Below are 19,812 nucleotides of genomic sequence, written 5' to 3'. Positions count from 1 at the left end.
CCCGCCCGCATGCACGTACAGAGAGGTAGCCGGCACCGACAGGCACCCGGCTGCCCACACGCCTGCCCGTCACACGCACAGAGAGGCAGCCAGCACCGACGAGCACCCGGCTGCCCGCCCGCACGCAGTCACAGGCTCCCGGCCACCAGAACGCACCTGGTCGCCGCAACAACAGCACCCCGGTAAGCTGTATTCGGATTTTAAGACGCACCCCTTATTTTCCTCCCAAATTTTTGGGAGGAAAAGTGCTTCTTATAATCCGAAAAATATGGTACTCTTGTGTTCTTTGTCAAAAATCCTGGTGAGGATGCAGTACCTAGTAGTGCCCTGAGTGGTTCAAGGGCACTACAAGAGACAGACAGGGAAAGAGATAGAGAGACAGACAGAGAAACAGAGAGATAGAGAGACAGACAGACAAAGGGACAAAGACAGACAGACAGACATGGAAAGAGATAGACAGACAGACAGAGAGTGGAAGAGAGACAGTTACTATCCCGGGCAATTCCGGGTACTACAGCTAGTGCTATATAAAAGTATCTGGCAGACGATATCTGGATAGAAGCTGCCAGAGACTGGTACAGAATGGAGGCTTTGTATCTCCATGCTCCATGTTCCAATGAATTGTTTTCCGGCTTCTATACTTAAGTGGGCAGACAGGATTTTACAAGGATTAATTCAACCGATGAGTGCCAGACGTGGGTGTCACATGTAGTAATAACCTGCCTGACTACACGGACAGAGGGTAAGTGGCGCTGTATTATGGTGCAACAAGAAGGGATCATGGGGAATCTACTGTACCTCTGACCTCATATTTTTGATTATACCATTGAAAGATCCTAGCCTGTTACTCATCTTTGTAGACCCTTGAACTGCAAATTTACACAATTATGTAGTGGAAATTTTGGGGCCCCCAGATAATAATAATAGCTCCTTATGTAGACATTTCTTCCACTGAGGTATAGAGTCAGTTTTGAAAGAACAAAAACTAATATGATACATGAAAAACATTACTTATTCTTTACTGGTACTCATACTATACTCCAGAGCTGCAATCACTGTTCTGCTGGAGCAGTCACTGTACATAGAGGGTGTGAAATAAGTATTGAACACGTCACAATTTTCTAAGTAAATATATTTTTAAAGGTGCTAATGATATACATTTCTCACCAGATATCGGTAACAACTCATCCAATACACAAATGCAAAATAATCAAACCATAGATATACATAAATTTAGTGATGTATAATAATGAGAAATGACACAGGGAAAAAGTATTGAACACGCTTACTGAAATTTATTTTACATTTCGTGCAAAAGCCTTTGTTGGTGATGAAGCTTCAAGACGCCTCCTGCATGGAGACACTAGTCACCTGCATTGCTAAGGTGAGATTTTGGGCCCATTCTTCCACACAAACACTCCTCACATCCTGCAGGTCCCGTTGGCTTCTTCTATGAACTCTGATCTTTAGTTCCATCCATACCTTTTCTATTGGATTCAGCTCTGGTGATCGTCTCGGCCATTGTAGAAGATTTATTTTCTTTCTCTGAAACCAATTGAGAGTTTCCTTGGCTGTGTGATTGGATCATTGTCTTTCTGAAATGTCCTCCCTCGTTTCATCTTCATCATCCTGGTAGATGGCAGCAGATATTTATCAAAAATATCTCACATTTGTCCATTCATCCTTCCTTCAATTACATGACGTTTGTCCGTGAAATATGCTGAACAGCAGCACAACAGGATGTTCCCACCTCCAAACTTCACTGTTGTTGGTGTCTTTGTGAGGATCTGTTTGTTGGCCTCCAAACATGGTGTGTATTATGGCATCCAAAGAGACCAATTTTGGTCTCATCTGGCCAGACTATATTCTCCCAGTATTCACAGACTTGTCTAAATGTTGCTGAGCAAATTTTAACCGCCCTTGAACCTGCTTTTTGTTTCGCAATGAGGTCTTGCGTGGTGAGCGTGCATACAGGAGCGTGCATACAGACCATGGAGGGAGAGGACATTAGTTATTGTTTTCTTTCAAACAATTGTACCTGCTGATTCCAGATCTTTCTGTAGCTCTCCACAAGTGGTCTTTGGATCTTGAACAACTCTTCTGATAATTCTTTTCACTCCTCTAGTTGAAATTTGGCAGAGAGCACCTGGCCGTGGCTCCTTTATGATGACATTATGTTCTTTCCACTTCTCGATTATGGCCCAAACAGGGTTCACTGAACCCTTCAGTAGTTTAGAAATAATTTTGTAAGCAATGCCATCAACATGTTTTGCAACAATACGTTTGCAAACGTCTTGAGACAGCTCACTTGTTTTACCAATCATGAGATGTTTCTTGTGTGGCACCTTGGTAAAAAAAATACCTTTTTATAGGCCATGAGTTGAACCAGCTAATATTATTTTTCATTAAGTGGCAGGATTGCTTTCTAATTACTAACAGATTTCCGCTGGTGTCATGCCTTTCCATGGCTTTTTGTACCTCTCTTTCTTCATATGTGCAAACTTTTTCTCTATGTCATTTCTGAATAATGCACAGCATTACATTTATGGACATCTATAGTTTGATTTTCTTTCCCTGTGTGGATTGGTAAATATATTTACTTACAAAATTGGTGATGTGTTCAATACTGTTTTCACCTGCTATACATTTCATTACTAATTCTGCTCTGATCCTGAGTGACATGCTTTATTATACTCCAGAGCCACACTCACTATTCACTAGGGCCGTCACGGTGTACATACATTTCCTAACTAAACTCTACTGATCCTGAGGTACATTCTTTATTATACTGCAGAGCAGCACTCACTATTTTGCTGGTGTGGTCGTTATGTACATACATTAAATGACTTACAACCTATATTATAGTGTAGAGCTGTGTAGTGGGTAGACCTACCCCCTACCAGTACCAGCATAGTTAACCCGGAATTGTAACTAATAAAAATGTGTTATATATATATGCATGTAGTTTGTGTTAGGGCACCCCCTAGTGGCCGGGTGGGACGGCTGTTGACACCGGGGAGGAGGAGCCGGCTGTAGTATGGGGGAAGGGGTGAGTGTGTGTAAGGTTGTTGAATCCGGGACGTGAGAGAGTGAAGATCAAGGGGCAGAGTGTGGGGCTGAATCAAGAGGGGACGCCGGAGAGAACGGGAGAGTGTACGGATCCTCGAAGAGTGAAGCTGCCGGTGTGGGTCCGGTGTGTGTGTAACCGTCAGTGGGAGCCCGGTGAAGCGGAGTAATTAGGGCACAGCCCCAGAGGAGGATTCGTTAGGGCAGGTTGTCCCCCAGCCCAGGAAGTGTTATCTTGTCTGCCACCGCCGGATTGAGACTACGTGTGTCCAGTGTGTCAATAAACATGTCTTTTGTTTGCATCACATCTGGCCTGAAGACTGTTTGTACCGCTGCCGGCGACGACACCAACACACTCTGCCCCACCAAGCCAGTTCCCGACCTTGAAGTAGTGATGGAGCCAGGGGTAAGCCTTGAAGCAACAAAGGCCACGACTACAAGGCCAGAGGCGCCCCTGGCCACTCATTACAGCTGCACTCACTATTCTGTTGGTGCAGTCACATTGTACATACATTATATTTATTATCTAATAATGATCTTGCATTGCATACTGTGTTATACTCCAGAGCTGCACTCACTATTCTGCTGGTGCAGTCACTGTGTACATACATTACATTACTTATCCTGTGCTGATCCTGAATTGCATCTTGTATTATACTCCAGAGCTGCACTCACTATTCTGCTGGTGCAGTCACTGTGTACATATATTACATTACGTATCCTGTGCTGATCCTGAGTTACATCCTGTATTATACTCCAGAGCTGCACTCACTATTCTGCTGGTGAATTCACTGTATACAGTAAGGGAAATAATTATTTGATCCCTTGCTGATTTTGTAAGTTTGCCCAATGACACAGACATGAACATTCTATAATTTTAAGGGGTTAGTTAATTATAATAGTGAGAGATAGAATATCCAAAATAAAATCCAGAAAATCACATTGTATAAATTTATTTGCATTTTTCAGAGAGAAATAAGGATTTGATCCCCTACCAACCATTAAGAGTTCTGGCTTCTACAGACACTTAGACGCTCCTAACCACCTCGTTACCAGCATTACAGATGCTGTCTTACATTGTCACCTGTATAAAAGACTTCTGTCCACAGACTCAATCAGTCAGACGCTAACCTCTACAACATGGGCAAGACCAAAGAGCTTTCTAAGGATGTCAGGGACAAGATCAGGTCAGGAACAGACCTGCACAAGGCTGGAATGGGCTACAAAACCATAAGTAAGACGCTGGGTAACAAGGAGACAACTGTTGGTGCAATAGTAAGAAAATGGAAGAAATACGAAATGAGAGTCAATCGACATCGATCTGTGGCTCCATGCAAAATCTCATCTCGTGGGGGATCCAGGATCATGAGGAAGGTGAGATCAGCCTAGAACTACATGGGTGGAACTTGTTAAAGAGCTCAAGGCAGCTAGGACCACTGTCACCAAGAAAACCATTGGTAACACATTACACCATAATGGATTAAAATCCTGCACTACCCGCAAAGTCCCACTGCTCAAGAAGGCCCATGTGCAGCCGGCCTGTCTGAAGAAGGCCCATGTGCAGCCAGCCCGTTTGAAGAAGGCCCGTGTGCAGCCGGCCCATCTGAAGAAGGCCCATGTGCAGCCAGCCCGTCTAAAGAAGGCACATGTTCAGCCGGCCCCTCTGAAGAAGGCCCATGTGCAGCCGGCCCACCTGCAGAAGGCCCATGTTCAGCCGACCTCTCTGAAGAAGGCCTATGTGCAGCCGACCCGTCTGAAGAAGGCCCATGTGTAGCCGGCCCGTCTGAAGAAGGACCATGTCCAGTCGACCCCTCTGAAGAAAGCCCATGTGCAGCCGGCCCGTTTGAAGAAGGCCTGTGTGCAGTCGGTCAATCTGAAGAAGGCACATGTGTAGCCAGCCCGTCTGAAGAAGGCCCATGTCCAGCCAGCCCATCTGAAGAAGGCCTATGTTCAGCTGACCCATCTGAAGAAGGCCCATGTGTAGCCGGCCCGTCTGAAGAAGGCCCATGTGCAGCCGGCCCATCTGAAGAAGGCCCATGTTCAGCCGACCCCTCTGAAGAAGACCCATGTGCAGCTGGCCCGTCTGAAGAAGGCACATGCGTAGCCGGCCCGTCTGAAGAAGGCCCATGTGCAGCCAGCCTGTCTGACGTTTGCCAATGACACCTGGATGATTCTGAGAGTGATTGGAAGAAGGTGCTGTAGTCAGATGAGACAAAAATTGAGGTCTTTGGCCTTAACTCAACTCGCCGTGTTTGGAGAAAGAGAAATGCTGCCTATGATCCAAAAAACACCATCCCCACTGTCAAGCATGGAGGTGGAAAGATTATGTTTTGGAGGTGTTTCCCTGCTAAGGGCACAGGACTACTTCACTGCATCAATGGGACAATGGATGGAGCCATGTACCGTAAAATCCTGAGTGACAACCTCCTTCCCTCCACCAGGACATTAAAAATGGAACATGGCTGGGTCTTCCAGCCCGACAATGACCCAAAACATACAACCAAGGCAACAAATGAGTGGCTCAGAAAGAAGCACATTAAGGTCAAAGGTCATGGAGTGGCCTAGTCAGTCTCCAGACCTTAATCTCATAGAAAACTTATGGAGGAGCTGAAGCTCCGAGTTGCCAAGTGACGGCCTCAAAATCTTAATGATTTAGAGATGATCTGCAAAGAGGAGTGGAGCAAAATTCCTCCTGATGTGCGCAAACCTTATCAACTACAAAACACGTCTGACTGCTGGGCTGCCAACAAGAGTATTGCCACCAAGTTTTGTCTTATTTGCCAGAGGGATCAAATACTTATTTCTCTTTGCAAAATGCAAATACATATATATAATTTATACAATGTGATTTTCTAGATTTAATTTTTGATATTATATTTCTCAATGTTAAAATTAACCTACCCTTAAAATGATACTGTTCATGTCTTTGTCAGCGGGTAAACTTACAAAATCAGGAAGGGATCAAATACTTATTTCCACTGTATACATACATTACATGATAATTAACCCCTTAACGACCGCGGGCCGTAAAATTACGTCCTAAATGACATAATCTTACTGCCCGCGGTCCTCCGGCGGCAGCATGCCGCGATCGGCACACATCTCAGCTGATTTTCACAGCTGAGATGTGTGCCTGCTAGGCACGAGCAGAATCGTTATCTGCTCGTGCCGATTAACCCCTTATATGGCGCTGTCAATACATGACAGCGCCATTATAAGCGCAATCGCGGTAAAGTTTTACTTACCGCCGAAACCGGAAGTCACGTGACGCGATCACGTGACTCCCGATAGTTGTCATGGTAGTACAGGGTCATGTGATGACTCCTGTACTACACATGAATTGGTTTCACTTTCGCTGTGCCCGGGGCACAGCAAAAGAGAAAGACAGCGTATCTGCTGTTTACAGCCTTCCAGCTGTGATCAGCAGATACTGCAGAGCGATCGGAATGCTGATCGCAATAGCCCCCTAGGGGGACTAGTAAAATAAAAAAAAAAAGTAAAAAAATAAGTTTTAAAAAATTAAAAAAAACCAAAAAAACCTAAACGTTCAAATCACCCCCCATTCGCCCCATTGAAAATTAAAGGGTTAAAAAAATAAAAAATATACACACATTTGGTATCGCCGCGTTCAGAAACGCCCGATCTATCAAAATATAAAATCAATTAATCTGATCAGTAAACGGCGTAGCGGCAAAAAAATTCCAAACGCCAAAACGACGTTTTTTTTGTCGCCACAACTTTTGCGCAAAATGCAATAAGAGGCGATCAAAACGTAGCATCTGCGCAAAAATGGTACCGTTAAAAACGTCAGCTCGAGACGCAAAAAATAAGCCGTCATTGAGCCTAAGATCCCGAAAAATGAGAACGCTACGGGTCACGGAATATGGCGTAAAACGTGCGCCACTTTTTTCGGACAAACTTCCGATTTTTTTTTAACCCCTTATATAAAAGTAAACCTATACATGTTTGGTGTCTACGAACTCGTACTGACCTGAGGCATCACACCCACACATCAGTTTTACCATATAGTGAACACAGTGAATAAAATATCTCAAAAACCATAGTGCTATCGCACTTTTTTTGCAATTTTTCAGCATTTGGAATTTTTTTGCCATTTTCTAGTACACAATATGGTAAAACTGATGGTTTCATTTAAAAGTACAGCTCGTTCCGCAAAAAATGAGCCCTCACATGACCATATTGACTGAAAAATAAAAAAGTTACGTCTCTCAGAAAAAGAATGGCGAAAAAAAAAAACGGAAAGCGAAAAATCGGCCGGTCGTGAAAGGGTTAATATACACAGTGACTCCTTCAGTACAAACCCTTTTTATTATAATCTCTTGTATGACAAGTTGTTATTTTATTTGTTGCCTATATATAAGTATCCGCCACCTCGATATGATCAGCATAGTCTAGTCAAGCAGTAATGGAGATTTTGAGGCACGTTGGTTTGAATGTTGCTTACTAAGTCCAGACACTATCGAAAGTTTACAAGCACAATTACATCAGAAACATTTTATAATCACACATATTGTTCCGGAGAGCTGCAACCCTTTACCGATTTATGGTGACAAACAGCACACGAGCAGAGGTCACCCAGGTTCTCCTCTACCTCTCACGTTTACAGCGATGTGACCGGGACATCTTGTTGACTTCTTTTGCCGGTTTATATGACTTGTATAATAATTGAAACGTGTACAGAACTTTTGTGGATTTGCAACTCTAAAGTATATAAACTACCATCCTCACGCCACATGCAAATCAGACACGTGTGAACATAACCCATCAATGTTGAAACCATAGTGTTAAGGAGGACTATCTTATAGTCCTGATCGAATACTTAATTAAGCTTGAACCATAGGGGATTGTGGTAAATGACCGATGAAACGTATTATTTCACTTTATATAAGCCTGTTAAGATATATGCACGGGACACAGATCCAAGATGGCTGCTGTTTCCTGTCCTCCACTCCCTGCCCTGGTATGCAAGGAATGTGCAGATGGGAGAAGAGGACCAATCCATTGACCAAGCCATGGACCAAACCACTGACCAACCCATGGACCAACCCACTGACAAACCCATCACCAATGGACACATCTGAGCATGCTCAGATAAGCCTGTTTAGATATATGCATGTGACACAGATCCAACTTGGCTGCTGTTTCCTGTCCTCCACACCTTGCCCTGGTATGCAAGGAATGCAAGGAATGTCAAGATGGGAGAAGAGAACCAATGCATTGACCCTTGCATGGACCAATCCACTGACTAACCCATGGACCAACTCATAGACCAACCCATTGACCGACCCATGGACCAACCCACTGACCAACCAATGGACCAACCCACTGACCAACTCACCACCAATCGACACATCTGAGCATGATCACTGTAGAGCTAACCATGCCCCCTTTCCTTGTCTATATAAGTTGGTGCTTTGTTAAAATAAAGGCATTTGGAGCCGTGCCATTCTCTGATCAAGGAGAGGTTACATCCGACTGTATGATGTCATTCTTTCACGCATGCACTTGATCCATACCAACTAGGTCAGGAGGAGGCAACTTGGGGACACCCATGGTGTCCACCCCAAAAGTATTATATCCATGAATTCCGGCAGCACAGTGCACATTACCCTTTAATAAAATTAAGTACCCACCAATTGAATGGCCACTTTGTATCTCTCTGCGTAGAATGTTTCGTTGCCTTTGCTTGCATCAACCTGAGAGTAATCGGTGTTGTCATCAAAGATGTTATAGACCAATGGGTTGTCAGGATCATTTTCGTCAATGACAACTAGAGGCATATGATTCCATAAACTTGGGTCGAGGGTCCCATTTTCGCTAATGTTTCTTGGTGTTGGCACAGTAACGTCCCTTTGGCTCAGGAACTGGATTCGGTCCAAAGCCGTGTCAACCAACTCATCCAAATCTTGGAGGTACGGCTTAACACGTGAGTATCTGAAATAAGAAGAGATGTTAACATCTTAGGAGACTTGGATTCGATAGATGTGACCAAATACTATCTATGACTCCTCATACTTACTTAAAAGGATTGGAATTGCAGAAGGTCACAGCAGGAAATACCATGGTGTTAAAACCTATGGAAAGAGACACGCTAACCCCATAGGACAGGTACGTTTGTATGACAAGACCCCATTGCCACAAGACAAGGCTGACAAAAACTAGCGTCAAGATAAACCACATCACTCTCTTTTTGGGTCCTTCAGAGACAATTCGCTTTGGGCCATGGGTATTGGTGTTATTGCAGAACCAGACGAGTAGCTCTTTATAGGTGTATCCTGGACCCTTCTGCATCCGGTGTAGGGCCCTTGTGAAATACAGTTTAACCCTCTTCATCTTGATCTGCAAGAGGTCAAAACAGTAAAATTGTAAGTATAAGGAATATCTTGACATAATTTACAAATATATATATATATATATATATATATATATATATATATATATATATATATATATATGAGAAAAAAGGATATATATCTGAGAAAAAAAGGCAAATTTGTCATAATCTCACACAAAACCCTGAAAATGGACAGGACAAACTTGCTGGCACCTTTCCAAAAATGTGAGTTAACAACTTTGTTTCATACACGTGATACTCGTTCAAAGTCACCTGTGGCAAGTAACAGGTGTGGGCAATATGAAAAATCACACCTGAAACCAGATAAACAGGGGAGAAGTTGACTCAATCTTTGCATTGTGTGTCTGTGTGTGCCACACTAAGCATGGAGAACAGTAAGAGGAGAAGACAACTGTCTGATGACTTGAGAACCAAATTGTTGAAAAACATCAACAATCTCAAGGGTACAAGTCCATCTCCAGAGAGCTTGATGTTCTTTTGTCCACGGTGTACAACATAATCAAGAAGCGTACAACACATGGCACTGTAGCTAATTTTCCTGGACGTGAACGGCAGAGAAAAATTCATGAAAGGCTGCAAAGCAGGATAGTCCAGATGGTGGATAAGCAGTTGCAATAACGTTCCAAAGAAATTCCAGCTGTCGTGCAGGCTCTGGGTGCATCAGTGTCAGCGCAAACTATCCGTCCACATCTGAATGAAATTAAATAGAGGACCCCACTGCTGACACAGAGACAGAAAAAAGCTAGACTGCAGTTTGCCAAAATGTACATGAGTAACCAAAATCCTTCTGGGAAAGTGTCTTGAGGACAGATGAGACCAAGATAGAACTTTTTGGTAAAGCACATTATTCTACTGTTTACTGAAAATAGAATGAGGCCTACAAAGAAAAGAACACAGCACCTACAGTCAAACATGGTGGTGGAGGTCCAAAGATGTTTTGGAGTTGTTTTGCTGCCTCTGGCATTGGGCTTCTTGACTGTGTGCAATACATCATGAAATCTGAAGATTACCAAAGGATTTTGGGTCACAATGTAGTGCCCAGTGTCAGAAAGCTGGGTATGCTCCTAGATCATGAGTCTTCCAGCAGGACAGTGACACCAAACATACAAAGCCCTGGAGAGTTCTGAAGGAGCAGCAATGAGTCCGGATTTAAATCCCATTGACACCTGCTGAGAGTTCTTAAAATTGCTGTTGGGAGAAGAGAAGACGCCTTCATATATGAGACACCTGGAGCAGTTTATAAAGAAGAGTCCAAAATTCCAGGTGAGAGGAGGAAGAAGCTTGTGGACGGTTATAGGAGGCAATTGATTGCACTTGTTTATTCCACGGGGTATGCAACCAAATATTAAACTGAGGGGGACAACATGTTTTTCTGGCCCATTTTTGGGATCTGTGTGAAAATATGTCCAATTTGCCTTTTTCTCTATTATTTTCATGCTGTTCCAATACACAGACAGGAAATAAACACGTGTATAGCAAAATGTGTAACTGCAATAAGGTTATGGGAGAAACACTTCATTTTCTGGAACCATTTCAAGGGTGTCAGCACTCAGCCATGATGACTATAGATAATAAGACATATTGAGACATATGTCGATAGCTATATATAGACACACACAGCTGCATCTCAGCAAATTAGAATATCATCAAAAAGTTAATTTGTTTCAGAAATTCAGTACAAAAAGGGAAACACATATATTATATAGAGTCCATTACACACAGAGTGATCTATTCCTATATATTATATAGAGTCATTACACACAGAGGGATCTATTCCTATATTATATAGTCATTACACACAGAGGGATCTATTCTTATATATTATATAGTCATTACACACAGAGGGATCTATTCTTATATATTATATAGAGTCATTACACACAGAGAAATCTATTCCTATATATTATATAGAGTCATTACACACAGAGGGATCTATTCTTATATATTATATAGTCATTACACTCAGAGAGATCTATTCCTATATATTATATAGAGTCATTACACACAGAGAAATCTATTCCTGTATATTATATAGATTCACTACACACAGAGGGATCTAGTTCTATATATTATATAGAGTCATTACACACAGAGGGATCTATTTCTATATATTATATAGAGTCATTACACACAGAGGGATCTATTCCTATATATTATATAGAGTCATTACACACAGAGAAATCTATTCCTATATATTATATAGATTCATTACACACAGAGGGATCTGTTTTTATATATTATATAGAGTCATTACACACAGAGGGATCTATTTCAAGTGTTTATTTCTGTTAATGTTGATGATTATGGCTTACAGCCAATGAAAACCCAAAAGTCATTATCTCAGAAAATGATAACAATTACTACAAAACACCTGTAAAGGCTTCTTAAGCATTTAAAATGGATGGTCCCTTAGTCTGGTTCAGTAGGCTACACAATCACGGGGAAGACTGCTGACTTGACAGATGTACAGATGGCAGTCATTGACACACTCCACAAGGAGGGTAAGCCACAAAAGGTTATTGCTAAAGAAGCTTATATGAGACTTTACTTCTGATCTTGTAGGCTTGTTGCATCGTCATCATTGAGGTGTGACATCCTATGATAAGTAGGGTGCAGTTTTCAGTGCTCCTGTCTGGCAATCAAAAGCTTCTGACATGGCTTTACACCTGGGTCCCTGGGTAGTTCCGCACTCTGCAGTTTTGCATTGTCACACAAAAACGCACTTTCTGGCTGAAAAGCGAAGCTTGTGCCAGAAAACGCATAGAAATAGTATTCATTTTTTGTGCTATTTTGTGTGTTTTTGCACATTTTTATTCCATGCGGTTTTTTTAAGTAAAATCAATGGCTGGAAGAGCTAAAAATTGCTGGTCAAAAAAAGCACAAACAATTGACATGCAGCTTTTTTTTCTGCACCCAAAACTGCAGTAAAAAGAAGCAACATGTGTACAGCATTTCAGAATTTTTATAGTCTTTGCTAGGGAAGGAAAGACATGCAGTTTTGGGCAAAAAGCTGCACCAAAAAAGGTGGCAAAAAAACGCAGCGTGCGCACAGGGCCTTGTAGCTCTGGAGAATCCCTATCCTATATGCCACATACATACTACCTTGTATATTATACATTCTATATACAATCTAATATATAAAGCTGAGTGTATATATATATATATATATATATATATATATATATGTGTGTATGTACTGTATGTCCGCTAAAGGAATTCGCACCGTCACATTTACAATCACAAAATTTTGCACAGATGCCTCATGTGACTCAAGGAACATCATAGACTATGTTTTGACAGGAAAAATTTAACCCCGCGCTTTACAGTTATTCACCAAAAAACCTGCGTACATTAAAGTCAATGGATCTGGGAATCTGGGTGCTACAGGTCATTAATAGGAAATGTGATTGGTTGCTATACGCAATGAAGGACATTATTAGTATAAGAAGCTTATGTGTCAGTTAATATCGGTAGAGACAGACACACCCAGAGACACACAGAGACGCACACACAGAGGCAGAGACACACAGAGACAGAGACGCACACACAGAGGCAGAGACACACAGAGACAGAGACACACACACAGAGGCAGAGACACATAAAGACACACAGATACAGAGACATACAAAGACAGTGACACGGAGATATACAGAGACACACAGAGAGACAGAGACACACAGAGACAGACATACAAAGACAGTAACACACAGACATACAGAGACACACAGATACAGGCATACAGAGACATACAAAGACAGAGACATACAGAGATAGAGACAGACACACAAAGACAATGACACACAGGCATACAGAGACACAAAGAGACAGACACAGATACAGGCACACAGAAACAGAGACACAGAGAGACATACAAAGACAATGACAGAGAGAAAGACACACAGAGACACATTTAGACAGAGACACACAGAGACAAAGACAGACGGAGAGGGAGAATGAGAGAGTGGGAAGGATATCTAGTTACTATCACGGGCAACACCGGGTAATACAGCTAGTATTATTATATATGCCAAAATAATAAAAATCAGTCTTTTAGCTCCATACTCCTTTTTCTGCCATATGTTGCCCCTGTATGGGTCCCTATATCAGATGTATTCTTCCCTAGAAGCAGTGTAGAATGGCGTCATAGACGTGTATTTGATCTCTGCACAATGCTGTAATATGAACACGTGCCCTTATTGCTGATAAGAAACTACGAAAGACTAGAAACCATACCGCCCAAATCACAAATATCAAAACTGGGTAAAGCTTTTGCTATCATCTTTAAACTTTCATTTCGTATACTCCCGAGACTCGTCAGACAGGAAAGCCCATATTTCCAATTGCTTCGTCATTTCACAACTCCACTAATTTCAATTATTTCATCAGCTGCCAGCACATTCCTGTATACTCAGCCAATGAGCGGCTGGTGGATCTCTGAGCAGTAACAGATTGAAAACATGTAAGACCAGAGGATTGTCCAAAAAATGTGACATATAGCTTAAAGGCAATGCTGACCTAGGCAAAAAATGCTAACATTGCTGCAATGGTTTGAAAACAACAAGGAAGTGTACTTGCAAATTCTCTTCATTAACAAAGTTCTGTGTTGATCATAGCACGATGCCTCAGTGGTTAGCACTGCAGTCTTGTGGTGTCTCAGTGGTTAGCACTGCAGTATTGTGGTGTCTCAGTGGTTAGCACTGAAGTCTTGTGGTGTCTCAGTGGTTAGCATTGCAGTCTTGTGGTGGCTCAGTGGTTAGCACTGCAGTCTTGTGGTGGCTCAGTGGTTAGTGGTTGAATTTCCACATTTGTGGAGACACAATGGTCAGGGAGTGCTCTTGTCCACTGATTTGGCTGTCTTTAGAAAGACTGCACTGGCTTGGGCTCATTCCACTGAATGGCCATACTCCTTCCCCATGGAAGAGAACATAGGCTGAAGGTAGCACACTCCAGTAAGACTTCATTGGGTTACCACCAGACAAGAGTTTATAGTACATTCACAACAAGGGCACAAAATGGTGTAAGTGGCAGATTGTCACCCGCCACAACTTCAGGGCATCCAGGGCCACTTCCCCAGCCACAAGCACCCGGTTTTTTGGTGGGCCCCCACTAAGAGAAGATAGTGGTGAGCTTAGGAAGCCAAAGTATGTGGCCAGGTGACCAGACTGCCCCAACATCCTGGGTTCTACAAATTAATTTGTGGGCTCAGGGTTGGGTAGTGGAGCAGTTCTGTAACCCACCAGCTGGAACCATGGTCCCTAGGCTAAAGTCCTGTTGAATCACACTCATAACAAGAGCAGGCCCCTTTTTATATTGCTCAGCTCACATTTCAGGGCATTGTGCCCCACAAGATCTCTAATTATTTGCTAATTAAATTTTATGGCATATTTCTCCTCCAAATAATGTACACTGCAGGGGTCTGATGCAATCTGTAATCAACAGTCATTCCACAAATTAGCATACCAAAAGGGGCACTGGACAGTCTCATGTGGAACAATAGTTCATGTCCCATAGCTTACTGTACAAAGGAATAGTACATCTGACATAATTAAGAATAGTTCTCTCCCCACCGCCCAAATGGCCAGATTCTTCTCATGCTGAGTCATCAGAATATTCACTGGATTATACAATGGGGTCATTAGTCAACTATGGAGTAAAAGTCAATAAACCTATAAAAATACCAGTTGGGCTTATATAGTACTAACATGGACAGCATTATATAAAAAATACTGAGGGAAGTCACAGACTAAAAATTACGGTAGATAGAGGAAGATACTGGGTGGAAGATGCAGGGTCTTCCAACATCCTTACAAGATCGTGAGTGGATGAAACCCTAATACGGTAATACTGTCTGTTTCAGAACATGAGATTTAGGGAAAATTGTTTCTCTTTGTGGAGATCACCAGAAGACAAAATAAGAAATTTAGTCTAGGCAATGGTATTCAAATGAGCTTCTTTCCCTCAGAAGATCACTAAAATGGATCTTTATGTGAGGTAAGGGCATCAAATATCTAATATCCAAGAAATGAGAAAGTCACCTCTTCTTTCTCCCAATATACTGACTCTCGGGAAGGATCCCCAACCTGTGGCTCGAGAGCCACATGTTGCTCGCGGGCTTGTGATGTGTGGCTCGCAGCTGTCTGTCAGCTTGGTGCATTACCACCAGGTCTAGCAAACGTCTATGAAGAGCAGGTGACTTTTGTGAGTAGCCCCACACAGAAGAGCAGATCTAAATGGGAGTCAGGTAGGAACCCCTGGATCTTGATACACTGTCTTGGTGTGATTTTTGTGTAAAAGCTTTGACTTATTATGACAGTAAAATAGGCTCTAGGCATCACTACTGTGAAGTGGGTGAGAGCTGGATGTGGCTTGCAACCCTTTCTCAGAGCTCAATGTAGCTTGCAATCCTCTTTCAGAGCTTAATGTGGCTCACAACCCTCTCTCAGAGCTGAATGTGGCTCACAACCTTCTCTCAGAGCTCAATGTAGCTCAAGACTCTCTCTCAGAGCAGTATGATTATCGCAACCTTTCCTCAAATCTGAATGTGGCTTTTGACCCTCTGTCAGAGCTCAATCTAGCTTGAGACTATCTCTTGGAGCTGGATGGGGCTCGAAACCTTCACTTAGAACTGAATGTGTCTCTTGACCTTCTCCCAGAGCTGAATGTGGCTCAAGACCTTCTTTCAAAGCTGAATGTGGCTCGTAACCCTCTCTCAGAGCTGAATGTGGCTCCTGACCTTCTCTCAGAGCTGAATGTGGTTCACGACCTTCTCTCAGAGCTGAATGTGGCTCATAACCCTCTCTCTGAGCTGGATGTGGCTCACAACCTTCTCTCAGAGCTGGATGTGGCTGACGACCTTCTCTCAGAGCTTGATGAGGCTTGCAACCTTCACTTAGAGCTGAATGTGGCTTGCAACACTCTCTCAGTGATAGATGGGGTTTGCAACCTTCTTTCAGAGCTGAATGTGACTCATAACCCTCTTCCAGAGCTGGATGGAGTTTGCGACATTGTCTCAGAGCTCAAAATAGCTCAAGACTCTCTCTGAGAGCTGTACGGGACTTGCGACCCACTCTTAGAGCTGAATATGGCTCAAGACCCTCACTCAGAGCTGAATGTGGTTCGCAACCCTCTCTCATAGATCAATGTCCTCGAGACTCTCAGAGCTGAATGTGGCTCTCAAGGTCAGAAAAGTTGGGGACCTCTGCTCTAGGAGAACAATTCAGTCTTTGGTGTAGCATGTATTTAAGGGGGCTTTACACGCAACGACATATCTAACGATTTGTCTCGGGGTCACGGGATTCGTGACGCACATCCGGCGTCGTTAGCGACGTTGTTGCATGTAAGAGCTCTGAACGATCAAAAATACTCATCTTATCGTTGATCGTTGACACGTCGTTCGTTTTCAAAACCTCGTTGGTCGTTGTGGACGTAGGTTGATCGTCGTTCCTGAGGCAGCACACATCGCTACATGTGACACCCCGGGAATGATGAACAACAGCTTTCCTGCGTCCTCCAGCAACGAGGTGGGCGTGTTGATAATGCGGCTGCTCTCCGCCCCTCCGATTCTATTAGACGCCTGCCATGTGACGTCGCTGTGACGCCACACGAACCGCCCCCTTAGAAAAGAGGTTGTTTGCCGCCTACAGCGACATCGCTGGGAAGGTAAGTCCGTGTGATGGGTCCTAGCGATAATGTGCACCATGGGCAGCGATTTGCCTTTGACGCACAAACGACGGGGGCGGGTGCTTTCACAAGCGACATCGATAGCGATGTCACTGCGTGTAAAGCAGCCTTTAGGCTGGGTTGTCCAGTTGATTTTTCACTTTTTTCTGGATAGCTTATAAAATAATCATGGACAAACAATATTGTTAACGGACATATTGGAAAACCATAATAAATCACTATGATTATAAGTGATCTATATCTACAGCCCATAATTCTGAATTGAAGACATCGGCTGCATTCACTGTAAACGTTGAAATGATGATAATTACAGAAAAAAATAATCTATATAGGTTTCTTTAGCCACAAAAATATAATGGACGCCTTAATTATTTTTTATGGGCAGAGCAAAAAAGTTCTCTATTTTTACGGACTGTCCTGGAATTCTTGGAAAGTTGACATCCCAGTATATAGGGTTTACTATGTGTAGTTTATATTTGCCGATAAGAATAATAGGCACGAAATACTAAACACTTTGATTTAGAGTGATCTTTGTTGTGTTTCACAATTAATCGTATGGATTACACATTCAAGCCAAGACTTTCAGCACAAGTTCCAGGAAAGACATACATAGCTTCTAAAGAGGCTTATTTATAGCACAGGAACATTGGTAGAACAAATGGGTGGTGCTCTCCTAAACATTTGGTGGAGCAAAACGGCTGGAAAACTAACCCAACAAGTTCAATGTGTGGGGACACTCTCAATGACGTGTTCTGTACTTCTCAGAATTGAGGAATTGTGATCTTCATACATGTCGGGTGATCACTGATCTCCACTTACATTACCAATAATATTGTCTATGACTCAAAGTGTTGTATATTATACCTAAATGCTTTTAGGCTACATAACGAGCTAAGCTATGAATTTCTAAATTAATTAAAGCTTGGCTTAATTAGCAAGTGATTTTTAGAGTGTCTCCAGATGAACCGTAAAGTCTGCTTAGATCAATGTGAAATGTGTAATACTTCTTCCCGCCTGCGGGAGTGCTGTAGGGAAACGCAACTTGCTGTCAGGGTCAAAAGAGGATGGAAGGCGCAATTAGTCGGACTGATTTTGGCCAGTTAATCGGCGTTGATTGCCTATATACAAGTAGATCATCGCTCGTTTACGGTTTTATTAAACAGGTTAATGAATACTCTTGGGAAACATTTGTTCTGTCCCCATAATTGTGGGTAACGATTGTTTAGTCCCCCTACAGCATCATGTCCTGTTTATACAAGCAATTAGGGAGAGGAAAGGATCTGTTCTTGCAACTCAATCCTAAAAGTTAATATCAATCCTTTATGAGCCTTGCCAAATGACTTAGGATAACAAGCCAAATTAGACAAGTGTTTCAGGGTAGATTGCTCCTCTTGATGATTTGCTGCTGATAATGCTGAGTTTTATTCCAGCATAAGAAACAGAATATCGGATGATCTTGTGGAATTTTATATAAGATGATTATCAGGAACAAGTTTTCTTATAATCACTAGTACACCTGTTAAAGAGGACCAACCACCAGAATTTTCTTATATAAACTAAAGCCAGTGCTATACTGGCGCTATCATGCTGATTCCATACATACCTTTAGTTGTGAGATCGGATGTATACTTTCTGAAATACAGGCAAGTAAAGTTTGTGAAATGCACTGTTATTTGATTGATAGCAGCTACAGAATATCTAATAAGTGGGTAGGGTTTTGCTAGTTATTCCTGACCCTGTCTGCTGTCTGACCTTCCTCCGCCCCTATCCTTCCTCCCTCCTTACTCCCCCTGTAATAACAGAGAAAGGGGGAAGGAAGGCCAAGCAGCAGACAGGGGCTGGAATAACTAGCAAAACCCGACCCACCTATTAAGGGTGCTTTACACCAGGCAATCTATCGTGCGATAGATCGTCGGGGTCACGGTTTTTGTGACGCACATCCGGCATCGCTGGCGATGCCGGCCTGTGTGACACCTCCTAGCGACGCAGTATCGCTCACAAATCGTGAGTCGGGTACTGCTCGTTAGGTTCCATAATATCGGTTACTTTAGTTGACCATCGTTTCCGTGGTAGCACACGTCGCTCCGTGTGACACCACGGGAATGATGAGCAGCTCACCTGCCTCCCGCGGCCGCCGCCGTCTCTATGTGGAAGGAAGGAGGTGGGCGGGATGTTTACGTCCCGCTCATCTCCGCCCCTCCGCTTCTATTGGCCGGCGGCCGTGTGACGTCGCTGTGACGCCGAACGTCCCTCCCACTCCAGGAAGTGGACGTTCGCCGCCCACAGCGAGGTCGCACGAGAGGTAAGTATGTGTGACGGGGGTTACTAACTTTGTGCGACACGGGCAGCGATTTGCCCGTGACGCAAAAAGGACGGGGGCGGGTACGATCGATTGTGAAATCACACAATCGGTCGTACCGTGTAAAGCAGGCTTTAGATATTCTGTAGCTGCTGTCAATCAAATCACAGTGCATTTCACAAACTTTACTTGCCTGTGTTTCAGAAACTATACATCCGATCTCACAACTAAAGGTATGTATAGAATCAGCATGATAGCACCAGTATAGCACTGGAAAATCCTGGTCATTGGTCCTCTTTAATGGCTTTGTTAAATGCACCTGACAGGATAAAATAAGTTTTGGAAACTTAATAATAAAAAAAGCATTTGTCTAAAGTGGAAATTATACAAA

General features: G+C 43.0%; 1 protein-coding gene across 2 annotated transcripts in view; it reads right to left on the bottom strand.

Moving 5' to 3' along the window:
- The window catches only part of SCNN1B (sodium channel epithelial 1 subunit beta), a 128,968-nt gene that overhangs the window by 59,178 nt on the left and 49,978 nt on the right, over positions 1-19,812 (bottom strand). For both annotated transcript variants that reach the window (XM_075318125.1, XM_075318126.1), the window contains exons 2-3: positions 9,107-9,426; positions 8,721-9,021 (exon numbers count right to left, since the gene is read on the bottom strand). In XM_075318125.1, the coding sequence (XP_075174240.1) occupies positions 8,721-9,021; positions 9,107-9,426 (621 nt within the window). The remainder of the gene's footprint in view (positions 1-8,720; positions 9,022-9,106; positions 9,427-19,812) is intronic.

This window comes from Anomaloglossus baeobatrachus, chromosome 7, assembly GCF_048569485.1.
Source record: "Anomaloglossus baeobatrachus isolate aAnoBae1 chromosome 7, aAnoBae1.hap1, whole genome shotgun sequence".
Lineage (NCBI taxonomy): Eukaryota > Metazoa > Chordata > Amphibia > Anura > Aromobatidae > Anomaloglossus > Anomaloglossus baeobatrachus.
Note: the sequence above shows the minus strand (reverse complement) of the source record. Positions and strands in the feature narration are given on the sequence as shown.